The 12,591-nt window shown below is 36.7% G+C and overlaps 1 protein-coding gene across 4 annotated transcripts in view; it reads right to left on the bottom strand.

Moving 5' to 3' along the window:
• L3MBTL3 (L3MBTL histone methyl-lysine binding protein 3) overlaps positions 1-12,591 on the bottom strand; it is a 79,001-nt gene that overhangs the window by 16,001 nt on the left and 50,409 nt on the right. For all 4 annotated transcript variants that reach the window (XM_086877049.1, XM_086877050.1, XM_086877051.1 and 1 more), the window contains exons 14-16: positions 12,184-12,294; positions 10,462-10,576; positions 7,273-7,375 (exon numbers count right to left, since the gene is read on the bottom strand). In XM_086877049.1, the coding sequence (XP_086733175.1) occupies positions 7,273-7,375; positions 10,462-10,576; positions 12,184-12,294 (329 nt within the window). The remainder of the gene's footprint in view (positions 1-7,272; positions 7,376-10,461; positions 10,577-12,183; positions 12,295-12,591) is intronic.

The raw sequence follows: 12,591 nt of genomic DNA, 5'->3' as shown, positions 1-12,591 counted from the left end.
AACATGAGGAATGGTGCACATCCCCTTACTGCAGTGAGTGCCCCACCTTTGCAAATGCCATTTTGTGATATTCCATTAAGAGATGGTGATATTTTTAGAGTCTTTCTTAACATTCAACACTCCTCATTTCCCTGCACTCCTGCTACGGAAATAATTTGACAATGAACATTGACACAGTGACTTTCAAATACTTCTCTAAGAAATGTGAAAGTTGTACCAAAGTCAAAAAACCCATCTTTGCACAATAAGAAGGAAAGGGAAAAACAGCAACACAAACCAAAACACACAGGGCTGAACTAGGATTTTTCTTTAGTAGAATGCTTGGCAGTGTTCAGCTGATTAGTCAGCCAGACCACATACTCAGCACATCAATAATGATATCCTAAACTCTGAACAGCATATACATGTCCCAACAGTGAATATCATCACACTCCAGTTTTCAAAACTATGTAAGATACAGGATAGACTGTACTAAATACAATGCTCCATTTGTGGGTCATGAGCTAAGACATTAACTATATTCTGAAATTAGGCTTTCCTACTCACCTGTATTGCTACAATGACTTCCATAATTTTAAAAGGTGAAAAAAAACCCCATGTCCTGCAATTTTGCTTATTTTCTTTTCAAGAAAGAAGCTACCATAACTACCCATCTTTTCATAAATCAGTGCAATGTTTTGTTTCATTGATAGTTACATGCATGATTTCCAGAGAACTGTCTAACATAAACAAGTCTACCTTGACAGCCATATGCCCTGCCACCTCCAAATTTCAAAATCTAATAGAAAAAAAACAGCTTTCACTATAATTTTCTTTCTACAATGTACAGTATTAAAAAAGAAAAAGGCCTTTTAATTAAAAATATGCTCTATTCTTCCTTTACCAACAAAGGTCTGGGTTCAGAATGAACAGCTCCTATAATGTAACAGCTCCTATAATGGGGCTAGACCAATATTGGTGAACTAATTTTGATCTTGCCAAGATAAACAAAAAGATGGTGGAAATCTACATTTCTATCAGCACTTGCATAAAAGGAGAAAATTCCTTAAGGCCAAGTCACTCAGCCCTTGCTGGGGTTATCAAGACAAGATATCAACAGCATGTTTGATATCTTCAGTTGGCTCATTTGAAAACAAGACAGTATCTACTTTTTCTTTTTCTAGTATTATGTTATTATTTTAAAATCCTTGAGCAGCTATGCTGAACTTGAATTATGGAAGAAAAAAAATAGAACAGTTTCTGTTTGTCTAATGAAGATGAGATCCCTGTTTAAGGCTACTCCAAGCAGATGTTGTTCCATAACAACCTGTACAGTGCTTTAAAGGGACCTGCAGCCATATCTGCAGGTGATCCAATGAAGCAGAGAACAGTCATCTTTTTGCCTTCCTCTGAGGAAGTTTTTGTTTACACATCCAAATCAGATAGAGTCCAGCCACCCAACTGGCTATAAAACACTAAACTTGAAGTATGGTATGCTTTTGTTAATGAAACTTTTTAGAGACATAGAACAAAATATACAAATAAAAATTAACTTGTAGCATTCACCTTTTATTCCACCTTTCTCTTAAGCAGAACGGGGAATTTTATTTTAAACCTATTTATACATGTCTAGTTATATTTATTCTCAACCTACAGGTTTTGTGTGTTTTAGGACTAGCCTCTGCCAGATCTCCTATGCTGCTGCATCTACCACAGTGATGTATTTTTTCTTTTTCAAAAGAAATACAAGATAAAAGATACAGGCTTCTGCTCAGAAAAAGGTTTTAAGGCACCAATGCTAGTGTGGCTTAAGTTCTTGCTGTGACAAACACATACCACTGTGAGGAAATACAGTTTTCAGAAATTCATGAATATATTGGTTAATCTCAGTTCTGCCATTGCTACAGGGTAAAGCATGTAATTTTCTTTTGGCTTCCTAGGCTCACAGAGGTGTTTTGAGCAATGTTTCTGAGCAGTTAAAGGGCTGTCACAAGGAAACACTGAACACTACCAATGCAGTATTTAACCTCAGTTGTGTATTATTAAGCAAGCCTTACTTCTCAATGAAATCTGACAATATGATTGTCAGACTCCAGCAGGTTTTCTGTTTACCAACACCACTAATAGGTTTTAAATTTAAAAAAAAATCCAAACAAAAAACCCTAAGAAAAAGCTTAAAAATTCAGTCCTTTATTATAACTTGCTTGCTACCTTTCCCTTCAGCATTTTCTGGAAAAACTGAAGTTGAATGACAGTTTCAGTCAACAACAGTTGTAGTATTAACAATTCTTTGGAACACTAGATTCAGATGACTTTTTCTATGTAATTAATCATTCAATTTGCTGTATAATTTTTAAAAAACTACTTGATAGTCCTTTGATGTTACTGTTACTTGAGGCAACAAAAAGAACCCTTGTGGTTTCCACTGTTAGCCTTGTTACAACAAAACACAGCATGAGTGAACTTGTGTATGGCTTTGGATCAATCAATAAATCCTCCTGAATCTCAATGTCTCCAGCCTTCAGTTCAGTTTAACTTGACTACTACAAAGAACGAAAAAAAAAATTAAAATAATCTTGTCATTTCTACATTATAGAATTATACAATTTATGTAGGACTGTAAGTTTTTAACACAACTCATCTCAAGGGCTCAGAAGTCTTGGTGTTTAGATTATTTAATATTAAATACGGATTTTTAACTCTTCTGTTACGTTAAACCTGCATTTCTGCTCCTTACATTTTGCTTTAGCACACCATTTTGAAAACAGCGTAAGTTCAGAAGTTAGTTTCCAAAACGATCAGATGTCCTTGGCTTGGGGGTACCAAGGTCTGCCACAGGCTCAGGAAGAATGGCAGGAAGCAAAAGCAGCAGCAGGTTCTCAACGTGAAACCTCTGCTATTCTTCTGACAGGGCTGTACACACCCCCCCATCACTGCCCCACAGCTTTGAAAGCAGTCCAACATGAAGATCTCAATTATCATCAGAGCTGCCTCAGTAAACAAACATTCACATTAATATCACCTGACACACACACACCCCCACACAGGAGAGTAATCAGCCATCTCCAAATGCTGAAGGATCAGCACAGCACAACAATTAGTGCTGCAGGGCACTACTGAAATGGCAGCAGACTGGCTGGCAATTTGTGTGACATGACACAGTTTTCCAAGGAAAGGGATCCACTGTTCCCAGGGTCCTGCATATGGTGAGTAAAAACTGAGCATTAAAATAAGTTTTTGTTTTTACTGAATCATGAAAAATGAAGAGAGAAAAAGGCAATGCACCATTCTGATCGCAGGCCTGGGATTTTACATCACCAGTGCTTTCCAGAACTGTCTGATGGAACAGAAGTGTTGAGTAGCATATCCCACCTTTGTTTGCAACTGCTCTTCTATCACACTCAAATTCTAACTCTAGGTGCAGTTACATACCTATCTCTTTTCTGTAAGTTCAAGGGTAGGAGGATAAAACTGGGCTGCTGATAGGCATGGACCTTAGTCTTCTCCAGACATTTGAAGATGCTCCTATCTCGTAGCAGTATGCAAATTTTCTGAAGCACAGAATCCAGACGGAATACTCTCAGCTACACCTAATATCAGAAGGGAACACAGGCCAGGATTCTCTCTTAAACTAAAGAAGAGTAAGGCAGCACTCTGTTAGGTCTAAGAACTCATATACAAGGTACTTTTAACTATAGATTATTAGCCTTTATGAACACTTGGAATATTTTGCAAACCTGTATCAAGCTACAGACAGGTCTCCTGGTTCAGCTGTACTGGTTGGAAATGTTACCAACACCAGCTCCTCAGGGCCTTTCAGGTGCAAGCTACTGCTGAGCACTGCCAAGGGATGAGGCTGTGTGAGAGCTCCAGACTGGAGTAATGGATGGATAAGACTAGAGCAGCCTATGTCCAGGTGGCCACATCAGCTGGTAGCAATATATGGTTGACAAGAAACCTTCAGAGAAAAGATCCCGATGGCATGTGAGGGATGTGGGCTTTTTTGTTTTGGGTTTTTTTTTTTTTTTGTTTTTTTTTGTTTTTTTTTTTTAAATGGGTTTTGTTAAGTGATCTTTTTACTTCAGGCTTTATGAAAACATTTTTAACTAGTCTCAAACAAGCAATACAACTATTCTCTTTCACAAATTACAGCGCACGTTTATCATCAAAGCATTAATTTTTTAGGAGAAAGCTGCTTCAACAATCTAAACCTGAATTAAGAGTACTTTACAATGGATCTGGCTGGTGCTGATGACCTTACATAAAAGATAAAATAACACTTGAGTCCGGCATCAAAAAACTGACAATTACTGCAGCAGACACTGACCAAACAGATGTGATCTCCTGCTGATCTGAGGCTTCATGTTTGTACAACATGTGATGTCTTTGAACACAGCCTCTACCACATCATTTCAGTTCAACTTACACATAATGCATGGGAAGTTTGAAGTTTCTGACAAAAATTTTACTTATTAAGAATTGACTCAAAACTAATGAACTCCTTACAACCGACCTCTTCACGCTCCTGCTTGAACTTGAAAATTACTGCATGCATTAAACATCAGGGTATAAAATCCCCAATCATAAATATGCAGGTGATCTGCATAATGCTAACAATCTGTACATCAGGCTGTTTCAGCTGTGCCACACATAACCCTAGATCAACTGTTGATAGATACCAAGTCCTTAGTAGCATCAACTTTTCCAAAAAGTAAATGCTTTAGCGCTGCTATATAATTAATCACCGAGGCTTTCATCTGATTCCTAAGGAACAAGCTCTCAAAATTATTTCAGAACTATTTAGCATTTTAAATTATCATCTTTTCTGCACACAGGCATTTATGCATTGCACCTCATCACAAAAAACAAGATAAGCATGGTTAAATACATTTCAAGGTTGCCAAGATAAAAGAGCCATGGGAATGCAACCTGGTGTGGAAAATTGCACAAATTTCAAAATCTCTTTGTTAATTCAGGAAAAAAGCGGTGGTACAATGTTGGGATTTTTGTGGAGACTTGGACCCTCAAGTTTGTGGGCTCCAGATGAGAACAAATCTCATTATTCTCCACAGAAATACTCAAGAACAAAACTGGAATATCATCACAGAGGGTAAATCAATAGCTAGTGAATAAGATACTTACTAGTAAAATATACTTGCTATGAAACAGCAAATATCTGTCTTATGTTCAAAAAAATCTCCTTGGTTATATTTTTATAGCCTAGAACTATCAGGTAATGTGCAAATAATAGTATTGCTTAGACTACAGTAAAAAAAGCACAATGAGATGCCATGAGTTTGTTTTTTTTCTTAATATTCAGGATGAGTAAGAAAAACCACCTCTAAAAAGCACAGAAAATGTAGCTATGAAAGCAAAGGCTACACAAAGTAAACAGACATATAGCTCTTACTCATCCCTTCCATTTCAAACATTAAAACTTTCATTGCCAGTGTTTATTTAGAGAGATCATAAATGAAAAACTTTTCAGATAAATTCACTTTCTTTTTTTTTTTCTTATTTTAAGTTTCAACTTTGGGCTGAAACCCATGGTATGTCCACCTGGTTCTCAGTAATTGATATAGCACTTGGTAAGGAATCGGAATTTATTGTCTCCTAGATTAGATGCAATAATAAATCACAGAACACTCAATTAAATTGAAATTAAATGGGTTTCAGATAAGCAGTCAGGAATCTTTTTAGGCAAATCTAGTTTAGTTCACATTTGCAGTGGACTAATGCTATGAATGCAGAAGGTTACAGTAGAGACAATAACCTCTTAAGGACTGACTTGGCTGCTTAAGGAGTTATCCTACTTGTTGAGTGAAATAAAGGGAAAGTTGAAAAGCAAAGGTAGAAAAGCTGGGAGGCAAAAAAAAAAACAAATCAAAAACCAACAACAAAAAAAAAAAAAAACAAAGAAAAATAACATAGACAGAAAAAGACAACAGGAATAGGGTGAGAATCGTCTGACAGACAGTGCTGTGGCACACTGTGCCATGACAACTCCATCACGGTTCATTCATACTGCAACAAGTTTTGTCACTGGAGCTGTCCTAGCTTCATCCCTTCCTGGGGATAAAGGCTGTCCTAGCATCAGGAGCTCTTCTGTTCCTAACAGCACAAACAATGTTTCTGCAGCAGATAGGGAAGGACTTGCAGCAGAGGGTGCCTTTTGCATACTAACATGTAGCAATACAGTGAGTTTTGCTAGCCAAGTAGCTTTGATAGGGATTAGTCAGGACCTTAACACATGATGATACACCAGCAAAACCTTCTAGCATAATTTGAGTCAACAGGACATTATTCTCTCATCAAAAACATAAAAAGATTGCAGTGCTCACTCTTGGATCAAGATAGTTTAAAATGATACTTGAAAAATGTACAGATAAATAACCAAAGAGCAGTCCTCTAACCATATGAGACAGCAGGAAGAATAAAGTGATATGACATTTGAGAATTCTATGACTATGTAATGGAAAAATGACAACTTTTGTAAGCTCTAATTTGCAAAAAGGTAAGAGGATGATATTAATGATGCTTCATTCTCAAATAAACATACTATTTTACTTGTACATCCCTTACTGAAACAGTCTGGATTCATCTCACACTGTAGATACTATTTAAATACAATTTCTACTTGGGAAATGTTTCCCATTTACTTGGTCATTGTCACTCTGTCCCCTACATGCCATTCTCCCATGCTGATATGAACTACTCTCTAGGATGGGATGTGCATATTTCTGTATTACCCTTCAGAAGTTGTCCAACAAAGCACCTCTAGAAACACTAAACAGAAGCAGCAAGCTGTCTTTTGGGAACACATCAATCGGAATTTCCTTTCTAGCACTGTTCCAAGCCAACAAGCAAATCCTTACCCTTACCAACCAAGCAGAACAAAAACATCCAAGCCATAATAAAATCATTGACCTCATATTTCAAAAGGTTCAAAATTTATTGCTATATAAATATCTGTCTGTAACATTTTGCAATCTGGACAGCAAGCTGAGGAATCCTCAAAGGAACGAAATACAGAGTAACTGAATCTACCAATTGTGACAAAAAGTAATGTACAACAAATCTTATCTCAGCACACCCTGGTGAAACGAAGTTACAGATTGCTAATGTTTATTTCAGTATGCTCACCATGGCAACTGAAATAACTGCATATTTAGGTTTACAAGATTTCCTATTTTTTTCCAGATTGGATCTGTTTTCTTATGAGCAACAATTTAAAAGAACCATCTGCAAGCATCCCTCAATTTGAAAGAATAAAATCAATTTCACAGAACATACCTATGATGGCCGATATGTCTTGCTCTTTTAATGTGTCCAACTCCCTTACATCCTGCTGTGGGACACCCTCCATGCTCTAAAGCTTCCACCAATTCCAAGGGACCTGCATACCAGGTGAAATTACAAATGAGATTTAAAAAAATTATCTAATATTTAAAAGCTATATAAATATGCACAAATACCAGTGCATTGTAACAAGCACGAAGAAATAAGTAAACATAAATACCTCAATAATACATTCTGTAAAAGCATGATGGAGATTTAAATAAACTAGTCCACTGGAGAAATAATTTCATTCCATGCAAGAAAATCTCTACAACAGAACTACGTCTATATAAAGAACACAAATCTTGGAGGAGCTGCATGACACCAAATTTCTCTTCTACTATCTACATTTAGTTGGAACCTGGCTGTTTCGCAAGAGGACAGAAAAAGTAAGTTATCGTATCCCTGTTCCTGAAGACAGGGATGTGTTTGTAATGTGTACTGTCCTTACACATTTTTAACTGAAGCTTTCCAGCAAAAAAAAAAAAAAAAAAAAGTGAAAACAAAGGCTGAAAATACTACTAAAAGGAATAAGCCATCAGGACATTTTTGATATTTTCACTTCTCTGAATTTACGTGTCTATCTGATTTTCAGCAACCTGTAACAATGATGTCTGAAGAGACATTAAAGGATGCATGCCAAAAGGAGCTTTGAGGCCCAAGCAAATATAGTATAAAACCCACAGTTCCATAGCAAGTGAGAGACAGTCATGCTCCAGAACATGACCCTGGGAAGACCTACTGTGCCTCTGCAAGTGTGCACTGTCCCCCTCTAGTACCTGTTCTTCTTGAAAAGCACATGAACTTGTATTTGCTCCTACAGATAACAATACAGACATGAAAAGGTCTATTCAAATATATTTCCAGATGAAAGATTCTTTCTCAGCAGATGGATAACGAAAGACAGAGAATTATTATGTATAATTAGAGCAGTCTAAAAGCTTTTTTCACCAAATGTTCGAGCTTTGCAAATATTATAAACTATTGCTACACTGAAGTCCAAAGACTTCTATAGCCTTTAATGACTGTGATGGGTGAGAGAAGAGGCAATTTCACCTTCTCTACATTTATGCAGAACTCATGCTTAAAAGTAAGTAAGTGGACTCAGAGGAAGAGATATCTGAATAGGGATGTTTCTGTAAAGTCCTGCTTCACTGATGTTCTGATTTTGAAAAAATTAACTCCCTGAACACTGTACAGAACACTGTAAATGTTCTCTCTTCACTTGAAATATCTGAACTCTTTAAAAATGTAATTTAAAAGAGCTACAACTGCTTGTCCATGTTTATGCGAGAAACTGATGTTTGCATCACTGTGAAATAATATTAAAATCAACACCAATATTTGGCTCTTAATTCCCTAACTGCTATCAAAAAAGTCGTAATCATGAATACTGGTAACTGCTCTAGACTAATATTGCTAACATTGCACAGCATTCACACAAAGCTTCTAATCTGAAAGACAGGGACCTGGATCTCATAGTTGAAAGTCCTATCATACTGACTGAGGCAGAAACTGTCTCACAAAATATTTTCTTGTCTCCTCATGAATCCCTTGCAAAGTCTGGAAATACCTTTTAACTTACCTGGAAGCAATTTTTATTATATTCTAAATGGCAATAAAACGAAGTCATATTGTTGGATTAACATTTTATTCAGTAATCATTCTATTTCTTAAGTATTTATGCAGCTTATTGCTTTTTTCCTATTAAATGGATGGTCAGCTTCTTCTCCTGTCATACCATCCATTTTAATTTTTGTAGCCTAACAGAAAGTTACTTCTACCAGTCACATCCTAAAAGGGATCTACAGTGCCTCCTAAGCCACTACCCAGAGGAGATGAATTTACATATTTTATACCTAGCATAAGATTTTTATTTATGTATCAATCTTACATAATAGAAATGTTGCAACCTTATACAGCTCTTTTGCCATATGATACAATTCTAATTTATGTGGCCACAGATTCCTTTTCCCACTGGGCTGCTCATTCAGCACACAGGACAGCACATCTCAGATTAAGAAGCAGATATGCAGCATCCTGTCTTCTCCTCATTATTCACTTTGTTCTTTGGCACTTACGACACTCTATTCAGATTCTGAAGGCAGAATGATTAACTTCCTAACAGGCAGTCATCACTTTATTGCTGGAGTGCTCAGAAAACTAATGAATATACTCTGATCACACCCTGGATAGGAATCATTTCTTCTTGGCATTTAGAGACATTGAATTGAGGTACTGTGATTTTCAGGTAACACATTCACACTGTGTGTGACTTATCTGTTATTTTACATTAATTTTTTTCTGAATACTTGGCATTGCTCAGCACTTCTTATTTTTCAAGCACAGTTGTTTCTGACCTTGTTACAGCTGTGAATACTCAGCAACTGTGCAAACCATACCCCAGAGTCACTATATAAACCAGCCTCAGAGAAGAGCACTCACTTAAAAACTCAACTGCTCAAGGTTTGGCTAAAGTGATTTCACTGTCATTATCCAGAAACACAGTGGCCTAGGCAGGGATATATTTAACAAAAAGTCTCTTCTCCCTGCAATCTCCCCACTTCCTCAACAAGTAAAACAAAATCCCCAGCGAAGGCAAGCTGGTAAATCCAGTGTTATTATTGGTACCATGCTTCTGTTAGATTTATCTTCAAAGTGGGCACCATTAATCCCTCTTTGCTCAGCTGAAGAAGAAAAGGAAATTAGTTGCTTCTGAGGATTTGCCACAGCATTTGAAAGCACTCTGTACTCTGGTACACTCTGGACTCCTTTGAGCCAAAAAGCATAGTAACCATCAAGAGAGATGTGAACAAAAGGAGTGATGATACCCTACCCCTACTGAGTGCCACAGCAGTTCCAGTGCAGGCTTTGAGAAGGCCAGGACTTTACACAAGAGGTCTTTTACATTACTTCTGGTTTTGACTGTGGTTCTTGTATTTCCATTGCAGAAAGGGTCAATAAAGCCATCTACTAAAAAGTGATTAATTACTGACTGTTGATTTTGCACTAAATGTCACATTTGCAATTATCCTGCATATCCTAGTGGCTTCTCTTCCTTGAATGGCACTGGCAGGGGAAAAAGACAGGACAGCACACATGCCTTTTACCATCATTACAACATTACAGTGTGGTTTCCCTTACTAAGTGGGGGCTGAAGAGGGTGTCCAGTTTTTGTACACCAGCCTGCAGGATGGATATCAGGGCTGTCAACATCAGTCCAATAATCATAAATACTATCCCAGCCATCAAAATGAACCTAAAATACAAAAAGGAGAATAGTGCATTTTAGATCAGGAAAGTTCTCCATAAAATGAGTTTACCTGAGCAATCTCTAGAAATGACCTGTCCACTAGAGAAGTCAGTTTCAGAGAACTATTTAAGTTGCACAGAAAATACACATACATTACATTCTGGACCCAGGCATACTCTCACTAAAGTAAAGAGTAAACAACCATATGTCATATGGTTGTTTACTGTGCTATCAGGCTCAAATCCTAGGAATAATGCAGTTCTCACATTAATAGTTAAATTTAAGCATGAATTTCTGCCTTTTTCATCTCTCAAAAAACCAAAAAAATCTAAATGTTTTTAAATCTCCTGTTTGAGCTGGATTTAAAAACAGAAGAGCAGTATGCAAAGGACTAAAAAATTGAATTTATCTATAAAAAACAATCCCCCCATCATACAAGCAACAATTTTACTAAAATCAGACTATAGAGGATAAAGAGTTGAAACTGAAGAGAAGATGAAGCATGTGACTTTGTAGGACAGCACCTAACAGTATGGGTTATGCACACATTTTTTCACATGGAAGCTAAATATCTTCAAATCTTGCATGACCAGTAAATTCCTCGGCTCTCTCACACACACATGTGGATGCATGTACACACAGACACCTGCAAACAGAGCTCTTTCAACTCATGCTACAGAGTCAAATTAGTACCCTAGAAGTTACAAATCCTGTCATTTAATACATTAGACTGCAAGGTGGGGGTTTTTTCCTTTATTTTGGGATGGATTTTTTTTGTTGTTGTTTTCTTTTTTTATTTTGTATGTCCAACTTGAAGTAGAAAATGTGTAGGTGTGAAGATACTAGTTCTGATGACTTTCTACCAGCAGTTAGTTCAGATGATTCCAAATTAAATGTCAGCTGCACCTCCTACTTGAAATAACAGGTATGCCTAGTAAATCTGTACAAACTGCAAACACACACATTCTTAATTTCTAATTTGGTGTCTAGTATATCTTAGCCCTTCTAACACTTAAGGCCTTCAGAGTGGAAACTGGTTTTGAGCAATGGAAGAAAACTAATTCAAGTACACAACTTCTGCAAAACATATTAAAAATATGTTTAGTTAGCTTAATCCAATCCATAGCCCATAATTAAAAGAAACCTCAGAATTTCAGAAATCACTGACACAGGACAAAAGATCAGGGCTCTTTCATATCTCACATGTATCTCTTTCTTCCCCTTGGAAACTTATAGAGACAGATTCAGTTAACCTAGACCAAATATTTTATGGTCCTTAACACAAATATCAAAGCAGCCCTTTGACACCTGATATTAAATAATCACATTTCTTGATAGAATAGACAACTGTCTCCTATCAACCATTCCCAAAACAATTTTCCAATATATTCAACTCTGCTGTCTAACTACCCACCTCAGCACAAGTACCTAAGAGGACAATAAAACAACCCATTTCAAAGGAATTATGCATATATCAATTAGTGAAAAGGAAGAGCAAAAGCTTAGCAGGACAGAGCAATGCCACTCATTTCTTTCTATGGTTAATTTACAACTATAGGATTTTTTTAATCATTTACTTAAGCAGAATAGTACAATAAGTCAGAGAAACTTACTTTTATCCTGTAGTCATCTGTATCTACAATGGTTGCTACTCTGATAAATACTGGATTTCTCTTGTCAACCACTTCGAGTTTCATGTTTTTCTGAAAGCCATGAGAAGGTTTCTAGAAAAGAGGAACAATACTATGTGAGACAACAAAACCTCAGATCTGATGCAGCTGTAAAATATATATCATCCATCAAAAACCTTCTGCCTTTATTTTTTCAAATCTGCCCTCCCTCTACTAAAAATTCAAGTAATTCAAACTATTGTTTTCAATACAGAGAAACAAAGTAACTACTTTGGGATTCCCGGTTCTCCTGGAGTGGGCTGGATTCAAGCCATCCAAGGATGGGCATCTTCAGTTTGAATCAGCTTTTTTTTTTTCTAAATTCTCTAGAGAAGTTTTCCTAGAGATTTT

This window comes from Cyanistes caeruleus, chromosome 2 (genome assembly GCF_971803275.1).
Source record: "Cyanistes caeruleus chromosome 2, bCyaCae1.hap1.1, whole genome shotgun sequence".
NCBI classification, from domain to species: Eukaryota; Metazoa; Chordata; class Aves; order Passeriformes; family Paridae; genus Cyanistes; species Cyanistes caeruleus.
This window is presented reverse-complemented; position numbering and strand designations above follow the sequence as displayed.